Genomic DNA, 25,869 nt, shown 5'->3' on the forward strand with positions numbered 1-25,869 from the left:
CTACTTTCCACACAAACTTGGTTAGACTGCACTTACTAGTGGATATAAACAGAGTGACCTGTGGGAAGAGACAGAAGTTCACTGTCTCTTTTAGAATATGTCCTCTACCAAAAAATTACTTACAGTCCCTGAATTTAAGGGAGTGTCAGTAGCAGATATTTGGATCACACTCAATGAAAGGGGCTTGGAGAGAAAAGTGGCTGCCTTCTAAATGACACTAAGGAAAGCATGTAACTAAAGACTCCACTCATAAGAAATAGGACACAGCTGAATGAAGGAACAAAGCGAAAGCTAAACGAAAATGTGAGTGGGCCACATCTCATTGGAATAGATTTCGTGGAAAGAGTGTAGCCTCTTATTGCTATCATGGGCCACTTAGTGAAAGCTGAGATTTTCTTGAAATTGTAGGCATGTTTGTGACAAGAACCCTGTTCTTTAAATGTCTATATTCCAGTGATGCCCAAAGTCTGTCTTATGACTTTTTTTTTTTTTTTTTTTTTTTTGGCTTTGACCATTGAAACTGAAAGGCTACATCTTGGCCACTTGGTTCTTCCTCTTTTCCAATCAAAACTGCTTTTAGACTGATTTGGATTCTTGGGGGAAAAAAATGGTCTTCTGTTTATCTAGAACTATTGAGAGGCAGCCTAGTGCCTAGCGATATGGCATCCTTTTTGGTTCAGTCAGTTTCTGAGCTCCTAATTTTCTTTGCCTTTCATTTCTCATTAAAGGCATTTTTATAATGGTTCCAGGGCCCCAAGGCAAATCAAACCTTTTGCTCCCTCCTAAATGTCATACATGAGTGGGTTTTTATTGCGAGAGAGAATTATCAAAGGCTACATCACAGACACAAGGCTGAGGAAGACTATGGTTCTAAGAAAGGAAAAAGTGAGGCTGCTGCAGTCTGTGGCTTTGGAAAGAAGAAACATTCAATGGAGGAAGGTGGTAATTTACATTCTAATAGCAGTAATGTTTCTTAATCGCAGTCTTCCACATTGATTGCCATTCTTTCCTCTGGACTTGGAATTAAGAGTCAACGGTCTCCACTGTTATCTAACCAAAGCAGTATGACACAATCATTCAGGGGACTCCACAGGGATATCACTAAGATTTGATATATTTGAAAGACGGTTCTGATGTTCATAAACTATTTCCTAGGAAACCTTCAGGGGATCTGTTAGCAAACTCATTTTCAGACCAAGTGTAAATATTGTGAATTAGGCTCTACTTTTAATCTAGTCTATAGAAAATTTAGACATGTGATCAGGTTACCAAGATTTAAAAAAAATATTTAATAGTTTACTAAAGCACTCAATATTTTTTCATCATAGGGAAAATAAGCACAATCCTCTGTTGAAATTCTTTTCATTTCACTTTGAATTACATAAATCAGAGGTACCTCTATTGTCTCTTCCATTGCTCGGAGCTTCTGAAGTATGTTAATATAGTTTTAGTCATCCCTCACCTCATTTCTTACTCTGCCGGTCTCCACTAATCATCTATCTGTTCATTCATAGGCTCAGTTTCATACTGATTTCTACATAAGAAAATGTTATTATATAATAGCACCCCTAGCCTGGCCAGTGAGTGGAGCTTAGAAGTAGTCATTTTTCCATACCTAAGAATCTCAGGTGAACCACTGGGTTCCCAGTTTTGCTCTTTAGGTTTTCTTTGCTGATGAGTAGATCCAAGGTTCTTTGCTTTGGGGACGACTTTGAGAATTCTTTGTTGACTTCTAAGTGCTATTCTTCCTCCTCCCTGGAAACTTGTTCCTGCAGTTAAACTTTTACTTCTCTGTTTTGTTTTGACCAGTTGAACACCACTCTTGTACCTCACCCAGTTGTAAGCCCTGCTTCTGCATAACAGTCCACAGACTGGGGCAGCCTTCCTGGCAGACTCACAGTCACAACCTTCCTCCTCTCTGCATTACCGTGGGGTCAGCCACTTCCTCTGAGTCGCCATGAATTTGTCATAGTCTTTGGACATCAGAGGCCTGCAATTCTACATTTGAGCAACTGATATTAAAGAATTGGGTTTGTACAAAATCCTGACACTTCTGTTTTCCATTTCTGCCCCTTATTAAATTAAGGAAATATCTAGTCTCTATCCCACAACTTTATCAATGGTAACTTAATGGCAGAATCATTATCTAGAGCTATTAATTAGTGGGTCAGAAAACAGTAGCAGATTGGTTAAAAGTCAAGGCTTTAGAGTCAGAATATCTGTGTTAGATTCTCAGATCCAGCTATGTAACCTTGGGGAAGCTTCTTAACCTCTGAAATCTCAATATCTTTGTTTGGAAAACATGGATCATAAACTCTCCTTCAAGGTGCTATGGGAAGGATAAAATGTATATAGGAAGCTTGGCATAGTTCCTGATCATAGTAATTGCTGAGCAAATGATATTGCTGTTATTATTATTGGTAAATATTATTGGTAAAGTTTCATGAACATGTTATCAATGTAAATTTTAAAATTTATATATAATTAGATTTTACATAATCAGGTCATCCCATTATTGATATTGATTATGCTATTGTTTTTGTTATACAGAGTTCTATGCAATGAATAATCCAGAAAAATAAACATTTCTATATCAAAACAGTACCTTTCCTCTCTGTAATGAAAAAGAGCTGCTTGTGCATTTTCTGATTTTGTAAGTACAGAGTGTGGTTAGTGATTGATTAAAAAGGGCAATGAATTCTTCTCTCCTTCACAATAATTCTTTTCCCTTATGTCTGGGTATCAATTTAATCTTATCTGTATTATAAACTGAGGGTAGAATTTGAAAGACAACCATTTTTAGACAAATCCTGCTACAACTAAAATTTTGATTGTCACATTACATTAATTTTATTAACTGGGAACGTTTTCTTTAGGGCATAAACTTCTTAACTAAGTTTATACAACATACTTTCCTCAACATTGATTCCAGGATTCTTCATCAAATAGGGACTCAAGATAAGCTCCCTGGGGTGCCTTGTACCAGACAGTTGTTCCCTACAATCCAGTTCTGAAGCAATGTCCCTGCGAGATTACACTTCAGCCTTTTTCATAAATCTCTTTTCCAAGCCACCATTTATGATATACAACTCCCTTGCTGTATCTTCAATTGCTGTTCACTGATTAGACTCTTCTGAGAGCTGCCAATGTTTTAGTGGTTACCACAATGCTCAGACAGGAGCCCTTGAAGATGAAACCTAAGGGGAAAATAGACTAAACTTACAGGTGTTGTTTTCCATGATTTTAATGATGCTGATTCTGCTACTACTGGAAGTGTCTGGAAATAATGAAACTGTATGCTCTCGTCTCTTTAAAAATTTAGACTCATACAGTGTGACCTGCAGAATCCTTAGTAATCACAAACAAGTAATATTCAGAAACTGCATTCTATTTCCCCTTTTAAAAGTATTATCCAGTTACACAAAAGTCACCTTTGGGTTTATTTCAGCAGTCCTAAGAATGTCTTTATTAAACCAAAGGATAAATTGTTTGTGTAGACATTAACATTTTTTGCCACCTCGAATTTAATTTTTATGTAAGAAATCCTTATGAACTAGTGGGGGCAGCTGTGATTACTCTCATTTTACAGACTGAGAAAGAAAGCACAAAGGGATTTGCCAAATCCTGACTGTATGCATGTATCAGCTGGGTTATTTTAAAAAATACTGAAAGCTGGGTCCTACCCTTAGACATTCTGTCTCTACTGGTCAGAAGTCAAGTCTGGGCACTGTTTTGTTTTGTTTTCAAGTTTTTGGGGATGGTTCTACCATTCAGCCAGGACTGAAAACCACGGGCCTAAGGTCAAATAGCTAATTTGTAGCAAAGACAAGTGATAAAGCTCTTTTACATCTGGCACAACTCAGTTTCTTTTCTGCTGCTCTATCGAATTTCACTATTTAATAGAATATAAAAATGAGGACTTTTCTTGGAAATTTAAGAGGACTTACAAATGTTTAAGGGCCTTTTTGAGTCCCTAAGGGGCAGAAGTGGGTAATATAATTCACCTGACATAGGCAGATTGGAGGATATGATCTAGAAAGTCCAGTCCATTACCGTGGGGCCCCCTTCTAGTTGAACATGTATTCCTCAGCATCTAGAGCAGTTTTTGGTGCTTGGGACATGAATTAGTAGAACACGTATTGTCCCCTGTAAGGGGACTGGTGTAGATGGAAAGAAGGATTCTGGTGATAGGGTAAACTCTTTGGCCTCTCTCCAGTGCAAATTGCAACTTAATAGCAATCATCTCCTTGTAGCTGCAGTGCAGGCTCTGGTTAGCTGACACAGTCACCATATCTACACCGTTATTCTGCCTGGCCACCTGCTCTGCAATGACAGACAGATTGTCTGTGACATTGCAGAAAGAGGAACCACACGGAGACAGCAATCTGACCCAGCCTCAGGCTTCAGTTTGTAAACTAACCCTTTGTCAGTTACCTCAGGAATTACTTATAAGCTCTTATTTGGCCCAATTTGTGAATACGTCAGAGAATCTCTTATTTCCTCTATTAAGAAGGGTTAACTAGGCATGGGGTTTATAAGCATTATTCTTGTATTCTTATTTATTATTTTTCAAGATTCAAGGAACATGTAAGTTTTTTCCAACGTCGGTCATCAGGTAACTCTGATTAAAGGAAAAAAAGCTGGGTAGAACAGAGAAAAATAAAACACAGCTGAGAGTGCCATGAATTCATTTGTTCATTCATTTCTTCATGTATTTTTTCAACAAATATTTGTAAGGATGGACTCTGGGTCAGGCACCGTCTCAGACACTGGAGAGACATCAGTGAAAACATCAGTAGAAGTTTCTACTCTCCTGGGACTCACATTCTAGTGAAAAAATGACAGGCAACAAGCAAAATAAACAAATTAACACATTGTAGGGTGTCATATGGAGATACTCCTATAAAACCCATAAAGCAGGAAAAAATGGAATAGAAAAGTTTAGGGAAAGTACTAGTTTAGATGGTCAGTTCTGCGGAGACTTGAGTGAAGTTAAGATTTCCTGTTGATACCACCATCCCTTTTCTGAGAGTCCCAAGCAGATGAAATGATATAGGACAATATTTTTTTGTTTGTTTGTTTTGAAAATTTGTTTCTGCCCTGTATTGAGTTTTGTTTTGTTTTAAGGAATTCCTGCCTCAAAGCCATCGGACTTAATCAGGTTTAGCAGCAGAGGCATGGCCATATGACTTGTACCACTGTGTTTTGGAGCATATTCATATTAAATAAATCCAAGAGTTGTTTCAAAAAGACAGACTGCCACCAGGGGTTGCACATAAAAATAACTTCCTTCTAAGGCAGAGTTGTCACAAGAATTCTGAATGCTTCTTTGGTTTAAATTATAGCATCTTATTAATGCACCTGGATGACCAACTTTATAAGTAAGCTCTAGTGGGTGAACCTCTTGTCACAAAGTCAACAGCACTGGTGGGTGGTGTTGGGAGAGGCCATGAGAATCGTGTATGTGTAACTTAATGATGGTCCCAGTGCTGGTTTCTATGGGTCCATCATACCTCCTTTTCCTTTTTCCTGAATTCTTACCTGAAATTATACTATACACAACATACACATACCCTTATACAAACTCACATACTCATTCACATACTTGTCTTGTAAATATGTCCAAATATTTAATTATTGAAAAATCATCAATTGCAAATTTGCAAATACCCATGGAAATCATAGCTGACCTCTTGTTTTTGTAAATTTTATTTAACCTCAATGGTTTTTTATTTGCAGAGTTTTGTATATTCAGTTTCCAGTCTACTTAGAGACTCAGGGCCTAAAGCAGATTACAACTCATATACTGTGCTTTTCTGAAATAAATGATACAGATTTGAAGTCTAAATTATGTGTGAATTATGTATCTCATGGATCTTAAGAGAGGTTTTTAATTTTTCTCTTATTGTTTCTTTTGTAAAAAAAATAAAAATATCTGAATGTTGCTTAAGGAAAAGCAGAACTTGGATAGAAAATTATTCAACACAGCAAAGTGCATACTTCACTTGTAACAGATGATCAATAAATATATGTTGAATAAATGACACAATTTAACAGAACATGCTACTTTATAGGGTAATCATTTATATTTTGTAGCAGATCACTGGTTAAATTTTTAAGGCATTCTGGCTGCAAATAGGGAGTGACTACTCCATTCAGAGGCATGAACTAAGTTCTGTGGTGATTTTTAAAAAATGTATTAGACACCATCCATGGCCTCTAGGAATATAGTCTTATAGGTAAAATCAGACTCTAAGGATTTTTTTTTTTTTTTTTCTGAGACAGAGTCTTGCCCTGTCGCCCAGGCTGGAATGCAGTGGCATGATCTGCAAATCTACCTCTTGGGTTCAAGTGATTCTCCTGCCCCAGCCTCCCGAGTAGCTGGGATTACAGGTAGGCACCACCATGCCCAGCTAATTTTTTATATCATTTGTAGAGATAGGGTTTCACCATATTGGCCAGACTGGTCTCGAACTCCTGACCTCAGGTGATCTGCCCACCTCAGCCTCCCAAAGTGCTGGGATTACAGGCATGAGCCACCATGCCTGGCCAACTCTAAGGATTTTTGAAGAAGTGAGCGCTATGGCCAGATATGTACTTTATGAAGATCAATCTTGACAGTGTGTCTGAAATGTGCTAAAGTGGGCATGACCAAGGATAAAGAGACCAGAGAGGAGATGATTAAAATCATCTCAAAGAAGACTCACATAAAAGGACTCTAAACAACTACTGAGGACGAAAAGGAAGAATATAGCCATTTTTCTCTTTGGCCCAATTCTTAGCAGAATCCTACTACCTCTCCACTCAATCTTTTTAAAAAAAATACTGAGTTTTCATTTTGAGAGGAATCATTCTGGATGGTTTCAAGTGGAACACATATAATTTCTATAAAGTCGTTACTATTATAGGAAAAAAAATCCTTTTTAAGACTGGCATATCAAGGTGGGGATGGAGGGTGCTAGTCTGCTCTACCAGGCAGAGAGGATATTTTACCACTGAGATGATGAATGGTGGCAATAAAAAGCAGACAGACCCTTCGTTGGTTTTATTATTGTGTCTAATTTCTCTACAGACAATGCACCCCCTGATCCTTTGCAACATGGATTTACTGCTCCCACTGCCTGTACCTCTTGGCATGCCAGTGTTTCTAAAACAGATTATAGTAATCTGAGAATATCCGGTCTTCTTTCTATGACATATAACTGACTTGCAGGTAAGGAGCAGGTGAAAAAATCCTTCCCCACTCCATGCCCCTGCACAGCCACCAGACATTTAAATTGACTGTGAGTGAAAGCCAAATCTGACAAAGTATGGATTTTGTAAAGAGCCTCTTAGTTCCCTTAACTACCACTGATTTTACTATTATTTCAGAAATATACAAGACTAGTGAAGAAAATCTAATATACTTGTAACATTTAATCAAATCTTTGTCTTTTGATCATATATATTCAGAAGAACATTGTTTTGTTAAAAGCAGTCTTATTTGTTAGATAACAAGTCCAAAGATAAAATAAATTGTTTTGATTTTTCATGTGTATTTTTGACATCTTTCTGACACTCTTAATCTGACACAAACTAAAACACTATACATTCATCATTATAAAAAATCTAGTGTTAATTTAACAGTACTTGACATTATAAGATATAAAATGAAAAGAATATACTAGATTTTTTAGATGTTTATCCTCTGATTTTAAAGTAAAATGCTCCTTTTTTTTTTTTTTTTTTTTTGAGGCAGAGTCTCACTCTGTCACCCAGGCTGGAGTGCAGTGGCATGATCTTGGCTCACTGCAACCTCCGCCTCCCAGGTTCAAGCAATTCTCCTGCCTGAGCCTCCTGAGTAGCTGGGATTACAGGTGCCTGCCACCTTGGCTAATTTTTGTATTTTTAGTAGAGATGGGGTTTCACCATGTTGGACTGGCTGGTCTCAAACTGCTAACCTCAGGTGATTCACCCACCTCAGCCTCCCAAAATGCTGGGATTATAGGCATGAGTCATCATGCCCAGTCAAAAAGTCCTATTTTTAATTAAATAAATCTAATACTTTTTAATTCTTAATCAATTATAACTAAATAAATTTAAGTATACTTGTTTAAATAAATAACATTCTATTTATATATGAATCCTAGTGTTAGAAAACTATGTAATGAATTTCCTGACAAGTTGGGAATTTTTTTTTTTTTTTTTTTTTTTTTTTTTTTTTTTTTTTTTTTTTTTTCTGTGAGAGGCAGTGTCTCATATGAGAGAAGATCAGAGCAGGCTGGGCATGGTGGTTCATGTCTATAATCTCAGGACCTTGGGAAGCCTGGGTGGGAGGATCACTTAGCCCAGGAGTTTGAGACAAGCCTGAGCAACATTGTGAGACCTCATCTTAATAAAAAAGTCAAAAATTAGTCAGGTGTGGTGGTTCATGCCTGTATTCCCAGCTACTTGAGAGGCTGAGGTGGGAGGATCACTTTAATTCAGGAGTTTGACGCTTCAGTGAGCCCAGATTATGCCACAGCACTTAGCCTGGGTGATAGAGTGAGACTCAGTCTCAAATAAAATAAAATAAAATAAAATAAAACAGCAGGAATGAGTTTGAGTTTTGTGGGAATAAACTTGAATTTTGGTAGTTGCCTGCTAGCTGTATTATCATAGATAAAAATTATTTATTCGTTCACTCATTTGTTTATTGAGTAGTTTTTGAGTGACCACTAAGCAAGGTCGGGTGTTAGACATAACGGAATCATCAGTGGGAAAAAAATGGGACTTTCATCGTGGGGAAGAAAACTAACCAAATTACACAATTCATTTTTTAATTAACATTGTGGTATGTGGCAGCAAGAAGACACAGAGAGTGGGCTTAGACATTTTCTGAGAGAGAGCTAACCTTTTTTAGTAGACTCTGTAATGGTCCAAAAGATAACTAAGCACTGGCTAGGAAAGGAAGGAGCGAAGTGAGTTCAGTACAGCCCTGGACAGAAGCAGCTTTGGATACAAAGGCCCCGAGATGAGATGCAGTTGAGGAACTGAAAGGTCAGAGGTTCTAATGCACGTAGCCAGTGAGAGAGAGAGGGATGTCAGCAGGGGCTGCAAAGTAAGCAGAGTCCATGTTGATCTTGTAGGACTTAATTTTTTGCTTTTGTTTTTCCTAAGATCAAGGTGACTCACCTGCTTCATTCTAAAGGATCACCTTAGTTCCACTATAGAACAATTAGCCTTACAGTAACTAAATTTTCTGCCCTTTTTCACTTCTCTCTCTCACACAAAATTTAGTGGAATTCCTTCTAACTTAATTATTAAGGGGAGAATTGACAACTGGAAAATTAAAAACAAATTAAATCATATTTTCTAGGCATGTTTTACTTTCATCGCTATGCCTTGTCTGGGGTCTCCTATGTGATTATCAGTAATTGCCACAATGACCAGAATTATCCACCAGATTGCTTTTCAGATTGCTTGGTGGAATCTTGTTCTTTTTTTGCCCATATCGCTTCTTGATATGCTATTCTAAATTACTCTCAGACTTACAGACAAGGGAGGATGATTAAAGAGGATACACACACACACACACATATGTGTGTGTGTGTGTGTGTATATATATATATATATATATATATATATATATATATATATATAGAGAGAGAGAGAGAGAGAGAGAGAGAGAGAGAGATGGTGTCTCGCTCTGTTTCCCAGGCTAGAATGCAGTGATGTGATCTTGGCTCACTGCAACCTCCACCTCCCAGGTTCAAGCAATTCTTCTGTCTCAGCGTCCTGAGTAGCTGGGACTACAGGCCCATGCCACCACGCCCAGCTATTTATCATATTTTTAGTAGAGACAGAGTTTCACCAAATTGGCTAGGCTGGTCTTGAACTCCTGACTTCAGTTGATCCACTCACCTTGGCCTCCCAAAGTGCTGGGATTACAGGCATAAGCCTCCGCACCTGGCCAAAAGAGGATATATGCATATATATTTCAGGTAGTTCCCTGAACCAGATAGGTTCAGAGAGATTCCCTGAAGAGGAAATATTGGTAGCCCATGTAAATAAAAAATAGCACTGGCTCAATTCTAGCATAGAGAGAACGCATTTCATAACTTTAAAAGATTCCTTCATTTCTACCTCTTTTGTTTACAGTTAAGGTTTCTCCACTGTGGCATATAAACAAAACATCAGTTAGACCCAGTCTACTGTGCACTCTGTTGGGAGTTGTGAAGGAGAGGACCCACTGGTTTCTCCTCTTTGAGGTAAAGGGAAGAGGTTCCAAAAGAATTGCTTGAAAGATTGTAAGAAGGAGAGACTGGCATCTGATTCCCAATCTCAGCTTCCAGCTTTCTTCTGTATCATATACCCCTGGAGTTGGTGTAAGACTACAGAGGAGGAATGGAGTGGTTTGGGGTTTGTCACTGGAGAGGTATTTAAAACAGTCTGAGAAGTGGGGCTGTGGTGGGGCATGACATTGGAGGTGCAGACCTGCCAAGGACTCTATTATAGGACACAGGTGGTGGGGGCCACCAGTTGGTGGGGGTCAACCTATAAGAATAATCCGGTCACATGTAAGTTCCCCCAGTGCCTGGAGGAGATGCTGAGTAAAGAGTCCATCTCAGTGGGAACAGTTGAGTATTTGATCTAACCACACTGATTAGATAATAAGTGAGATTGATCAGAAGCAGGTGCCAATATGAAGGAGCTGCAATCTTGCCACGAGAGATGTTCTCTCCTTACTCCTCTCCCACACCCAGCTGTGAGAGAACACTATAGAAGCACAGAGGAAAAAGGGTGGGTGAGAGGGTAGATAATATCTCTCTTCTTTCCAAGTCTCTAGAGAAGAAGTCCTCAACTAGGGTTGTACCACTCCCTAGAGGACAATTTGAAAATTCATGGGGTATTTTGTGGTTGTCATAATAATATGAAAGTTGTTATGGATATTTATTTGGCTACAGTCAAGGATACAACACATCTTGCAATGTATGGGACAGTCTCCTACCATAGACAATTGTCCTTCATGCCATATAGCTTTCAAGTGTTTTACAGGGCATTCATGTAGGTGAAAAACCTATTTTTATATATATATACACACACACATATATACACATATATATGTATATATACACACATATATACATACACATATATATACTATATATACACACACACTATATATACACACACACACACACTATATATATATATATGTGTGTGTGTGTGTGTGTAGTATTTTTGGTAAGCTTACATTTACTGATTTTTCCTGGAATATAACTACTATGTATATTGAAGAAAAATTGTACTTCGTTTTACTTGAAATTTAAAAAGAGTTGTTCACCATTTTGATAAAAATCACTTCACTGATGGCAATATTGCCCATTAGCAAGTATTTATAGCTGTTGCATTTGGGGTAGTTCTACATAATGGCACAATGCATCTGATTACTGCATCATCTCTTTTAATGTCCTATCTGAGTGTTTATACATTAAGTAATGTATTAATTTATTATAAAATCTTACCATTTATTTCCCTTGTATATTATAGTTAGGTCATTATAAAGAATTTTAACTATATATACATGGAATATGTTATATTCTTAATTTTATTTCAGAATAGGTGTGATAGCGTGTTTTTTATAAAAGGAGTACTATGGTCTGAATGTGCCCCCTAAAATTTATTTTTAAAATAAAATGTGTTGGAAAACTTATCTTCAATGCAGCAGCACTGGGAGGTGGGACTGCATCGGAAGTGTTTAGGTCATGAGAACCCTGCCCTCATGAATGGATTAACACCAATATAGAATGGTCTTTTTGGGGGTGGATTTTCTCTTCTGCCCTTCTGCCATGTGAGGACACAGTATTCGTCTTCTCTTGCCCTTCTGGCTTCTGCTATGTGAGGACACAGCAAGAAGGCCCTGACAAGATGCCAGCACTTTGATTGTGGACTTTCCAGCCTCCATAACTATCAGAAAATAAATGTCTGTTTTTTATAAATTACCCAGTCTTAGGTATTTTTTCATAATAGCACAAAATGGACTAAAACAAGGGGGAAATTGAGTCCGAAGGAATTGATACCCTCACATTTATAACTCTCTAGAGTTAAAAAATATAGTCCACTGTGGCAAGGGCAGGGGTTGGGAAAGAAACTTGAACTGATTATGACATTGACATTTAACAATAAATAGGACTGAGTCGATTTCAAAAATGGGGCTCTTTCAATCAAAAGTGATTGAAAATTTTCTGGAACGATATACCTATCAGGAAACTGGGGCAGCAAAGAAGCTTCACAGGGGCTACACTCAAGGAGATTATTAAAACATGTCTTAAAGATCCTCTACAGCTTGCACATCCAATAAGATGATCAGCTGCCTGCCATAAGTCTGAGGTGAATGAAAAGAAAATGTATAGTTTCAGTTCTGCTACTAATTAGGTGCTGGTAAATCCACAATTGCTCTGAGACTTGCTTCCCTTGCAAATTGAGGGTGCTAATCTGCTTCTTTCTATATTATGAGGATCTTGTACTGCAATAAGTATAAAGTGCTCTGTAATGACAGGAAATATGATAATTTACCCTCTTGCATTACACAGTACCCAGGCCCATGCTGTGCATATTATAATACCTAATAATTCATGTTGGTTAGTTGAATGTGTCCTCTTTTTTCTCCCTAAGGAGCATAGATGCTGAAAATTGTGACTTGGACTCTATATTTCCAATAGATGTTGCTTAATATTTTCATTCACATGTCCATGCACCTGAAAAACTATGTATGATTACTTAATGTCAACTCATTAGAAATAGCCAAGAGAGCATTAAATATAAAAGTGCCTAGATATTGAGATTAGTAAATTATATACCTTACAGGAATGAGTTATCTAAAGAAAATGTGCAGAGAATGGAAGAGAAGTTACACAAGATCTTTAAAAGATGGATTAATTTGAGAGTGAAATCCCACCTGGTGCACACCAGGGGGACAGTTAATTAAAGCCTCTGTAGAAAGGACTGGAGAGGATCTCCAAGGCTGGCTGGAGGCTAAGCTGGTTAGAGCACAGTGCTGACGATGCCTCTTAGTATATGGATCTGACTCCCAGAAAGGTTTCTCAGCTTCAATTTTTACCTGTCCAAAGACTCCACTATTAACCGCAAGCTGCCTATCTGAAAATGCTGTCCTTTTGCATAGAGCTGAGAGCGTGTTGGGGCATTGATTTGTGTGAACTCCATTTCTTTACTAAAGGAACAACTCATAGTGAAACGATTTGCCCTATAAAGCACTACCCTATAGAGCTGCTTCTGATGGGGGTGGGGAGATGAAGGTGTTATTAACTGTATCAGTACAGATGGAGAGAGGACAAAAGTCAAAACCATTTTATTCACTTCTCTAAATTATCTTCCTCTCAATTAAAAACATTGGCAGCTGCTATTGTTGTCTCCTTTTATGTTCCTTCTACAGAATAATTATTTGCTGCCTTTTTGTTCCTTTTAGAGACAATTTCTTTCTTAATTAAAGGTCATATAATATGTCTTTCTATTTGACATTCACATAAATAACTGCATAGTGTTTGTCTTGTTATTCCCATCAGAGTGCTGTCCACTTTAATTAAATCCCAATTAATTTCCTCTTTTCCCAAAGAAAACAATGGTGGTTTTCTCTAACACTTTTGCATTCACTATTATGTTCACCATCTTTATCTATTACATTAATGATATTAAATTTTATGGTTACCACCTTTGCAATCTTCACAAAGTGATTTTTGATAACAAAGTTGGAGTAAAGAATTGTATCATACATGATCATAAGACTGCATATAAATAAGCCAAATGTATTCACGATTAACTATGGGTATAACTTTAAGCAAATCACTTCAGCTTCCTAGATCTCAGTTTGGTTGTCTATAAAATGAGAATGTTGAACTGATTTCAATCTCTTTTATCCATTTAAACATTGAGATATTATGATATAAAGTCTGTCTTTAATCTTTTGGTTTCAATGTTTACTATACATAATATACCATTTGATCTACATTATACCTTACACACAAGGTGATACAGAATTATTATTTCCCCCCACTACTGACAATTATTTTATCATGTACAAAGTATAGTCATTTATTTTTCTCTGGAAAAATAATTTTGAGATATTACTAACTTTAGAAAGCATTTACTTATTTAAAAATAAGTGGCGTTTAGTGGTGTTTATGTATATTCTACGTATTACTATTATTGGCCTCGATAGAAATACACTCTTTTCCGTCCATTTAAAGTTTCTTCTAACTGACAATTACTCAGTTTATTTTAATTATGAAGACTTTTTATGTCTTTCTGCATAATTCTTAGCACTGCTCATTAAGTTGAAATAAGCTCTTTCTGAAACATGAATAATTTTTCAATTATTACAATTTTCTATTTTTAATTTCTGCTTAATTAAACGTCGCTTTTCTTTTCTGTATTTTGTGTATTCCCAGTGTGCATAAATATTAATTATATAGTAATCTATGTTTAAATACTTTTTCCCTTTTTTATCATAGTAAATTTCAAACATACACACAGTAGAAGGAATAGTGGAACAAACCCCATATACCTGTCTTTAGCTTCACCAGTTGTCAACTGGTACTCAATTTTGCTGCATCTAGGTTTCTTCTTCACCCTCACCTTCGAGGACTTTAAAGCCTATCCTAGGCTGGGTGTGCTGGCTCACGACTATAATCCCAACTGTTGGGGAGCCCAAAGTGGGAGGGTTGTTTAATCACAGGAGTTTTATACCAGCCTGGGCAATATAGCAAGACCCCATTTCTGTATTTAAAATAAAGAAAGAAAATCAAAAATGAAAGTAAAGCCAATCCTGGATATAATATTATTTCATCAGTAAATATTTCAATGTATACTTCTAAAAGAAGACTGCATTTCATAAGTACAAAAATATTACCACACTTAAAAAGTTAGTAATAATTCCATAATCTCATCAAAGATCCCTGATGGTCTCATTAACAATATGTGTGCAGTTGGTTTGAAAGAATAATGATTCAAGTAGCATTAAATCATTAAATATGTTTGCAATGCTTTTTAAACATACATAATGATATGGTTTGATTCTGTGCCCCCAGCCAAATTTCATATGGAATTTTAATACCTACATGTTGGAGGAGAGGCCTGGTGGGAGGTGATTGGATTATGGGGTGAATTTCCCCATACTGCTCTCATGATAGTGAGTGAGTTCTGATGGTTTAAAAGTATGTGGCACTTCCCTCCTCACTTTCTCTCCCACGACACCATGTGAAGAAGGCCCTTGCTTTGCCTTCCATCATGACTGTATGTTTCCTGAGGCCTCCCAGTCATGCTTTCTGTTAAGTCTGAAGAACTGTGAGTCAATTAAACCTATTTTCTTCATAAATTACTCAGTTTTAAGCAGTTCCTAATAGCAATGTGAAAACAGAATAACACATAAAACAATGTTTGTAAATTCTACTCCCTCGTCCTTTTTATTTTTATTTTTTTATTTTTTGCAATTTAATGTTTGAAGAAATCAAGTTTTTGTTCCATCAAGTTTCACACATTCTAGAATTTGCCAGTTGCATTTCTGTGTTTTCTTTTCATGGATTTCTCTGTCCCCTGTCTTTCCTGTAGGTGTTTATAAGCCATGAATGTATCATGTATTTTGTTGTGTATGTATCTTTTATTTTGTCATATCAAGAAGAAAATAATGTCTGCTTACACTCTGTGTTGCTAAAATTGTCAATGTGTTCAGGTATTTTCAACTTGATTCATTTATTATAAACCTTCCTATCGAATGTTTTCAGCAACCATTGCTAATTATTGCCTAATCCTTTATTTTCTTGGCGATTTCAAAATGTTAATATTCTAAAACTATAATTACTTTATCATTTATTAACTAAGATTTTTAAAATAACTTTCTCTCATCGACTATTTGGTTACCCTAAAGTTCAGTTTGAACATTGTTTTAATACTTTCACTGAATTCTACTTATGCACACTCTTTCCCTATTTTTCTGCACACTCTTATTTTCTCTGTTTGGAACTAATCCACATTTTAATGTATCTTTTTCCCTTTGGATAACAGCATTAAAACTCAGTGTCTTTCAATTAAAGCTCTACACTTTAGGAAAACTTAAAAATGTCCTGTTGTGTTTAAATCAAAATAGTTTCTCAGAAGGGCAATCTAGAAAACTTTATAAAATTTTTAATAAGCATAGCCTTAGAATAATTCTACTAGAAATAAATTATCTTAAGAAAAAATTGATAAGTATGCACAAATATAAAGGCAAAGAAGTTCAAAATGGCATTATTTATTATAGCAAAAATTACTGAAAACAATATAAATGTCTAAAAGTAGGCTAAGACATTGTGATAACCATGGAAACCCATTAAAAATGGGATTGTAAATCTATATTGACATTAACAGAATGATGTATTGATTAATATAGTTCTATATTGACGTAAACACATATTGTGTTAAGAGAAAGTTATACAACATTACATATAATATGATCCTATATTTGTAAAAAGAATAATTTTATATGTATAGCTATAGTTTTATGCATGGAAAAAATGAAAGACTATTCCTCAACTGTTACCTATGTTTGTCAACTTCTGGACGGTGGCTTTTGAATAATCTTTTTTCTACTTTATTTACTTTCATTAATAATTAATTTTTCACAATTAACAATAAAAATAAAATTAAAACTTTATATTTTATAATTAGGGAAGTGTTTTCAATCAACAATTGTTTAATTGCCAAATAAACGGTAAAATCAATTTTCAATGTGGAAATAAAAAAGGTCCTTGTCACTTAAATGTAACACATACCACTGTATCTTCTCCCCTTAAATCTCATGGTACAGATTACAAATACATATGTCAGGGGGCCGGGCGCAGTGGCTCAAGCCTGTAATCCTAGCACTTTGGGAGGCCGAAACGGGTGGATCACGAGGTCAGGAGATCAAGACCATACTGGCTAACACGGTGAAACCCCGTTTCTACTAAAAAATACAAAAAACTAGCCGGGCGAGGTGGCGGGTGCCTGTAGTCCCAGCTACTTGGGAGGCTGAGGCAGGAGAATGGCGTGAACCCGGGAGACGGAGCTTGCAGTGAGCTGAGATCTGGCCACTGCACTCCAGCCTGGGCCACAGAGCAAGATTCTGTCTCCAAACAAACAAACAAACAAACAAACAAAAAATCCCAAAAACACAAAAAAACAAATACATATGTGGTTTTGCTATTACTATGAGCTCTACAACCCAACTTTTAAAATAGGAAGACTTGCTGCTTTTTAGCATTCTATGAAATTACTGATTTTACACTGAAGTGGCTGTTGGAAGTTTTTCACTGAAGGCTTAGTTTCTGAAACAGCAAACCTCTGCCACTGCTAATGGAGACTACATATTATGCAATTTAATCTTTAGAACCACCCTCTGACATAAGTATTGATAACTTTATTTTTCACTCAACTCCTAAGCAGGGTCTTGGACCCATGATTTTTTACTTCAATGTCTGTTCTTTACCTGCTTGACCACTGCTTTTCCACCTCAGCTGCATTTCCGTCTTTTCTACCTTGAAAGTCCTACCTGACAAGCCTGTGTGACAATCACACAGACAACATCTTACTTAATTCTCTGTCACCATATGAGATTGGAATAGATACCTCATCCATCATTGTCTAAACTCTCATGGCATTAGCACAGTTTCAGTCCCTGTGAAATAGGGGTGTACTACCTTCCCCACACCTCCATCCTATGGACTGAGACAGTAATAAACCATAAGCTAAGTACACTGACTTGCTTTTGCTGCCTAAAAATAATGTTTCTCCATCAGTCATATAAAGGAAGCACACCCTTCATTAGAATAAGAAGTTACTGACCTCAGGCATCTGTCTGGAAATACCCTATTCATATAACTCAAGGAAGTAAAGTTGACAGGAAATCTGAAATGATTAACGCAATTGCAATAAATGGAAATAATTTTTTTTTAATTACAAATAGTAAAAATGTCGGCTACCTTCGGCAAGATAGGACAAGGTTCATTTTTTAATCAAAACCTCAAAACATATATTTCTGTATCGTGCTGGCAAATCTTAAAATAGTAAGAAATTTAAAATATGTTCATCCAGCTACAATGCATCATCTAATAGATGTAAAAGGCAGGGCATCAATCATATTAGGATAGATAACTCTCCCAGTTTGGGAAAGGTGGAGACTGTGGTTGACTATGAACAAACTTGACCTATGACTGAACGAGGGCAATTGTAAACATGGGACATGGAAGTGGAGGAATCAAAGTGGTATGGAAGGCCAAATGCTGCCAAAGGTGACCTTCTGACTTTCATATAAGAAAATGTCCACTTTATATGACAACCTTGCAGTAAACTTACACACGCATATTGTGGAGTAAAGAAAAAACAACTTGAATTGGAAGATGTGGAATTAAGCCTAACAACTTCTATGTCTCAAATTATTCCTTTAATCTCTGTGAGTTTCGTAAAATTGCCCCTTTTGTAAGATGGAAATGAAACATTCCATCTTCCCTACTCCAGGGAGTTGGAGATGACATGAGAACACACATGACACTTAATCAAATATAAAAGCACTATGTTAATGTTCTCAATTTTTAGAATTGTTTGCCAATTATCACAACCCTGTCTGTTGCAACTGAACACTCATCTGGCTGTTTCATAGATGTACAGTCCTTCAACCAATGTAGGTTTTTTGGTTAAAAAATATTTTTTTTAGAGACAAGGGCTTACTATGGGCGAACTCACTCCTTGCTTCAAGCAGTCCTTTTGCCTTGGCTTCCCAAAGTATTGGGATTATTGTTGGGAACTACCATGCCCAGCCCAGATGTGTTTTCAATTACCTACCATGGCCCATACCCATTCTAGGTGCTGCCAACATATTAATAAACATAATAAAACTTTCTGTCCTCATGGAGTTAACATAACCAATCAGTGGAATCTAAACTTATGGGTTACCAGATTTGTGAGAGATAATTCATGCAACTAAGTCTACTAGAAGCACCTACTCTGTGTCAAGAACAATGATGAAATAGAATATACTATCTGTTATTGTGGAGCTCATGGCTTAGAATGCTCCCTGGAGATTGTCAAGTTTAAGGTGAGTTACAATATAGCATAATACAGCACAGATAATACATAGAGGAGGCAGATAACTCAGATTTGGAAGTCAGGAGGGGAACCTGAGGGCAACCTGAGGGCAGTGCTGCTCAGGTTAGAAGTCAGAATGGCGGTAGGGGGCGGGAGGGTCACAATTTTCACATTCTACTCTGTTTCCAGAGTATAGTGTTCCTGGCTGGGTATGTCCAAGGGAAAAAGGCCTGAGATACAGAGGACCTAAGAATCATAGCACATGGAAAACGAAGAAAGAACTGAAGATATTCAGCCTGGAAAATGAAAGACATAGAAAAATACCTAATTATAAATAAATTAAACTTATTTGGTATGATTCCAAAAAGCAAATTTCAATCTATGGCCAAGTAAAATGCTCCCCAAATCCCCACTTCTGTCTCTTCTATTGCTTCTGGGAATATCCATCCCTCACTATTTAACCAGCTAGCATCTCCTCATCTCCATCTCAACATTCCTTTTCCCTCTACCCTACTTGATTTTTCTCCATAGCACATAACAGTTTCTGACATACATAATGTTAACTTATTTATTGTTAATCTGCTTTTTCCCCAAATAATATGTCTTCTAAAGACAAATATTTTACATGTTTTGTTGATTGCTATATTTCAACTTCCTAGAAGAGTGTCTGGCCCATAAATATTTGTTGAACAAATGAGTGAAAGTTGTTCAGAATATGAAATTGGTTGCCACATAGAGGCTTGTCTGTCAAAGACAAAGGATAGTGGGCTTGTTTATTACAGTATTAATGAGATGGGTAAGAAATAGAATTAAATGAACTTACAATTTTTTTTCTGATAGAAATATATAGACTTTTCCTTTTACACACCCAGTGGTGGGGAATTCATTTCCTCAAGCAACTTGGGTACACAACTCTATTTTGAAGTTTATTGTTACATTGAACCAAATTCTTCCACTTTGAAAAATAGATTTCGTGATCCTAATTTTAATATTATTTGATATTCAATATAAATATAGACATAAACTCATTTAGTATCAAAAACTTGCCAAAATGTAACTTCCACAAATCATAGTCATAGTGCAAATAGAAAAATAAGTGATCTAGAACATTCCATCTAAGATTATTCTCTCTGCTGTCCTTTCTGTAGTGCAAATGTTGAGAACTGCCTCTCTCAATAGACTATCTCTTTACAAGACTGGCTTTCATTGACTCTCATGATACTGTGTCAGAACAATTGTTGTCTAGGAATATGATTTTAAATATATGGCATCCTGGCTTGGGAAACATCAGGGCATGATATACTTAGGAATTCACAGATTGTCTTTCCTGTGAATACTAATTTTCATAAGTTCAGTCTTTGTTTTCTTCTTTGGGACACGTATTTAATCTGCGTAATGTAGCCTTATCACGTGATTACTGGTTAAAGTACCAGAAAGGGAAGTTTACTCTTAGACAAAAACATAAATGGTTTCTCAGAAAAGGAAACTGCCTCAATGGCAAGATTAACTTTACCATTCAATTTCTAATTTTTTTGACACCTCACTACTTCCTAAGGTTTTAATGCCAGCTTCCCCTTTTTCTTCCAGAGTTCCTGCTAGTATCTTGGTACTATTCTCAGTAATGGTGGTAATAGTAGCTAATATTACTAAATTAGCTATGACAGTCACTAACAAATATTAATGTGCTTAGTACTGTTCTGAATATTTCTTAAGTATGAAGTTACTTAATCTTGCCAGTCCTTTGATTTATATTCTAATATTAGTCATACTCTATACTTAAAGAATCTGAAGCACAGAAGTATTGAGTAAATCCAGACAGTTTGGTTTGGGAGCCTGTGCTCATGGCTACAATGTTAGATTATGAAACTTTTCATTGGTTTTCATAAATTCACGTTTGTAAGGCTTTATTTAACTGTATATGCAAATAGTTTGGAGCAATCATCTGAGTCTACATTAAAAACCTTTGCTGAAACAATAAAGACATAACAAATGCAAAATAAATCATTATTTGTTTGGAGTCCTGATAAAGATATATAACTAAAGCGATCGAGGTTACTAATATGTTTTCATTGTTTTAAATGTAACTTATAAAAAAATTATTTAGGAATTGATTTGTTGGAATCTTAATGTCTTGGAGCAGCAGTTCTCAAAACTTGTGAACTTCTTTCTGGTATAAAAATTATTGAGGACCCAAAAAACTTTTGCTTATATAGGTAATATATGTAGGTATTTATTGTATTTGAAGTTAAAACTGAGACTTTATTAACTATTTAGTTTTTAATTCATTTTTAAATAATAATATACCCATTATGCATTAACATAAATACATATGCACATGACATATGTACATGTACATATACATACATGTACACGTACATGTACATCCATGTATATGTTTATGTAAATACATAAATACATATTTTTTACAAAAATAACTACATTTGCCAAAATAAAGCTATTTAGTTGCTGAAGAGTCTCAAAATCACACTTCTGAGAACTTTCATCTTAGAATGACTGACTAGAAAATAAAATAAAATAAACTCTAGGGAATTCTCTTAGCTCATTTACCTAAGCCCTAGATTCTCCTATTTTTCAGTACTATTTTCCCTCAAAAAACATAACTTTCTATGATGCGTCACATCATAGAAAAGAATTTTGGGAGAATTTGTCTGCTCTAAGTAGTTTTCTGTTCAAAAGACAATAACCTCAACATATTCCCAAACTGTTGTTTTTTCTTTGAGAGGGATGGTTTTGGCACAAAGCCTGAAAATAAATAAATAATGACAAATAGAAAGCATTATTTTTAAGTCAATTAAAGCATTTTGAGGTTAGTTGTGGGAAATCTTGATTTTTCTATGCGAGTGTAAAAGTCTTTTAGAGAACTATGACTCCTTCCTATTCATATATTCCTCACATTATCTAATTTGCAACAACCAATTTTCACTTGTCTTTCTCAAAGGGGAGCCTATGGAAACTCTGGACCCAAGGCCTAAAGCAGTGCTGTTTCAGTTTCCCAGGGATGCCTCGGACCTTTATCCCTTCTTCATACCTGCTGGATACCAGGCATTCTTGATACCTGCTGGAGTTAATTCATTCGTTTAGAGAGAGAGAGAGATAAAGTCTTAGCCTTCAGCTGGGAAAGACTGAAAATAAACAAAGATACAATTCTAATGTTAGATACTAATAAAGCATACGAAAAAGAAAAGCAAGCTTTGGGGAAATAGAATGATTGAGAGGAAGTTTAGGTAAGGTTCTCAGTGAAGGCCTCATTGAGCGGATCACCAGAGACCTGAATAAAGTAAGGGAGAGTCCATTATGGGGCAAGATTAGTCTGGGCAGAGGTCATGGAAAATAGTAATTTCCTGAGGTCAGAAGAAACTTGACCTATTTGCTTTAGAGGAAATAGTGGGAGCAAATGTGGTTGGTGCCAAATAAATGGTAGAGATTCAGAAGCGAAGGAGGGTGGCATAGCTCAGGGATAGATCATATAGGGCCTTGAAGACCATAGGAAGTCATTCCAATTTTATGAGAGTGCAAAAAGCCATTGGCAGAGTATCTGGGAGGAGTGATCATCCTTTTAGATTTTTCTGATATAATCACCTTTCAATAGTGAGTCTGGTTGACTCCTTTATTTATGGCATCAAATTTAATGCCTACTGCATATTTTTGAAGCAGTGAGTGAATCAGTAAATCAATGAATAAGAGTTGTTGGATTATTGTCTGTAATTTTTGGGGGGAGAGTGTTCTGGAAAATACAGGAATGATTGTTCTGTGGGTGCATTTTTCCCATAGCAAACATAATATTGTCCATGACAATGTGATGCATTATTTGTCAAGTTTAATGTTTAAAAACATTTAATACTATTTTCTGAAAACAGAAACAGAAAGTCCATTAAATAATAAATTTCCTGGACAACATGATCTTTTTCAGTTTATTTTTAGCATTCTGAACTACCATGGTATCTGAAGAAAATGTTGTTTCTCTTAAAAGAGAGAAAGTCTTGTGTTGTAGTCCTGGATTGAGAGCTGAAGTGTTGCAGTTCCCTGTTTCTAGAGCCTTCTGAACACATGTGAGTAAAACAGTTCAATCCTATGTGCTTCTGGTTATTTGTCTGTAAAATGATCCACCTGCTCCTTCTCCCAGCTCCCTCCCTATTTCTTTGTCCTACATGGTTGAAAAGAAGATAATTTATTGTCATTTAAACAATGTCTTAAGATAGGAACCCTCAACTCTTCAAGCACCACCCAGATGCCAAAGATTCTTGATGTTTTGCGGAAGGAAGAAAAGCGGAGGTTTGGCATAGAAAGTTTTCCTTCCTCTAGCTGAAGATGAACTTCACAGCATTTTTCTCCACTTTGTACACATAAGCCACATGAGTAATTTTCCTTTAAGTTGAACTACTGAATTTCAATAAAGAGAGTGTGTGTTTGTGTGAGTTATATGAGTATGTGTGCCTGTGTGTAGTGTGTATGTGTATGTGTGCGTCCCCGTGTCTGTAGGGGGAGATTTGACCAACATGGGGAATGAATGCAAAGACATTGATTAATCAAGTTTCCAGCCACCCCTGAATTAGCATAGCTTGATGTGGCTTACTTTCCAGAATAGTTGTGACTCAGTACTTTTTAGGAGCTGTTTGGACTGAAGCTCAGGGGATAACCAGATGACCATAATGTATCAAGAGCTTGTCAGAAAAAGGTACTGTATAAATAAATGGCACTTTTATTATTCTAGTCTGCCTCCTTTAGCTATAGGTTTTGACATCAAACTGTGAAAGTCAGTAATACAGTTTCTGGCGAGCTGTTTTACTTTCTTTTTTTTCTTTTTCTTCCTGTTCTCTAATATCTCTATTCTGTTTTCTAAAAATATTCAGCTATGCCTTGACTGGTGATTATAAAACCCTTTTTCACCCAGTTGTCCTAATCAATATCTCCACATAAGCTGATACACCCACCCACCCCTACACACAATCAGACGGAATCCATTACCGTTTTTCTGAAAAACAAAACGAGTTACCTGTTTAAGGAAGTTCTACCTGTCATGGTGAGACAACTCTTATTTGAGCCTTAGTTAGCAGAATATTGGGCTGAACCATGTGTCTTTTGTGTCCTGTTTGCAGGTTAAACTCAGTATGACCTTTATAGATCTAAAGGTCCTAACACATTGCAATATGCAATCATTTTTGTATCTATAAACCCAAATATTTAAAAAATAGCTATTTAAAGCAATGTTACTTAGCTAGTCAAATGTGCTATCCATTTAAAAGCCTATGATTTTCTTTGGTAAAAAGCTCAGGTAGTTTTTTTCACTGAATTTTTTTCATTAAAATATTCTCCTGTAAATACAGAGTGTATTTCTCTCTCTCTTCTGAAAAATCAATATCTGATGAGTTCCCAAATCGTTCATAAACATAAGTTTTTAATTCTACTTTTATACTTTGATAGACTTTCTGAAGGAAATTTATATCAATTTCCCTGGATGTTACATTTCGTTTTCAATCGCCTAATTTTAAACTTCAGGAAAATATACAAATTTCACCAATTCACACCATTAATTCAGAATGTACAAAGATTTTGACATGTAACTGTTGTCGAATAAACAGTTAACATATTTTTGAGTGAATGCTGGGGCTCCTTTTTGGTGGAAATTCAATTTTAAATTAGTATCTTTTTCAAATAAATATTTAAGAGCTGTCAAAATTTATATCTTTTGTATGTAACTTCAACTTCTAAATTTAAAATTACTGTCTTTGTCTAATTATGTTTATATTTTAGCATAGTCACAGTTAATTAATTGTTCTACTAGAACGTGAACCCAAATTCTTGATTTGCAATTTATCGTCTGATCATGCATTTTCTCAAGTTTAGGTAAAAAAATAAACATTTTTAAGCTCATAACAATTTATGTCTTGGTCATCTGGTTGGATATTACTTTCTCAAGATATTCTCATTTGGACATAATAGTAGTAGGTATTTATATATTCTATAGATGAGGAAACACAAAAGTTTCTTATCTTGATTAGAAAGAGAAAATATTTCAGGGGTGGTAACTGAGCTTTTCATGCTCCTATCTCTTAAAATACTGGTTTTATCTCTAATTGGGGAAGGTTAGTATCAAAGTATTGACAATGAGTGTTTCCATCTCAGCTTTGGCAACAAGGTATTTTGGCATCTTAACATTCCTGGATTTGTGAAAAACATTAAAAAAACCATTAATATTGGGAGAAAAATATAAGCCCAGTTAGGATCCCTTGCATTGTTTGTCCCTTCATAGTGATCCACTTACTAGCTGTGCAGTTGCCTACCCTCAGCTCCCATTCCATGGGCCAGTAATTAATGTACCAGAGTAATTTCTTCCTGACGCCACAATCTGTTGATATAGCTATGAAAACTAACTGAGGACCTGTGATAAGGTTTCCACGGTGACTTGATTTTACTGCAGGATGGGACCAACACAGGACAAGAAAAAAACTGGAAAGTTAAAAACAGTGACTGTTTATTATTATTTTTAAAACTTAGATTCTGTTTTCTCTGGTGCCAGTAGAGAGGCCAGAAGCATTTAATCTTTAGAACTAAACCCAAAAACCTCATGAAACATTGAAAGAGGAAGGCAAACGTTGCTCTCTTCCCCAAATATGAACTACTTATTGCATCAAAGATTAAGCTGTCTGCTATGGTCTGAATATCTGTTCCCTCTAAAATTCATATGTTGAAATCTTAACCCCCATGGTGATGTATGAGGAGGTGGGACTTTGGGAGGTCATGAGGGCTCTGTCTTCATTAAAGGGATTAGTGTCC

The 25,869-nt window shown here is 36.1% G+C and overlaps 1 protein-coding gene across 17 annotated transcripts in view; it reads right to left on the minus strand.

Annotated features, from left to right (window-relative positions):
• The window catches only part of LOC105464900 (solute carrier family 8 member A1), a 391,740-nt gene that overhangs the window by 329,367 nt on the left and 36,504 nt on the right, over positions 1-25,869 (minus strand). For 13 of the 17 annotated variants that reach the window (XM_071076610.1, XM_071076605.1, XM_071076603.1 and 10 more), the window contains exon 1: positions 9,883-9,930. The exons of the other annotated variants lie outside the window; for them this stretch is intronic. In XM_071076610.1, coding sequence (XP_070932711.1) covers positions 9,883-9,915 — 33 coding nt within the window. In that variant the 5' untranslated portion in view covers positions 9,916-9,930. Of the gene's footprint in view, positions 1-9,882; positions 9,931-25,869 lie in introns of those variants that run through there. 17 annotated transcript variants of the gene reach the window in all.

The sequence above is a fragment of the Macaca nemestrina genome, chromosome 13 (assembly GCF_043159975.1).
Source record: "Macaca nemestrina isolate mMacNem1 chromosome 13, mMacNem.hap1, whole genome shotgun sequence".
Classification (NCBI taxonomy): Eukaryota; Metazoa; Chordata; class Mammalia; order Primates; family Cercopithecidae; genus Macaca; species Macaca nemestrina.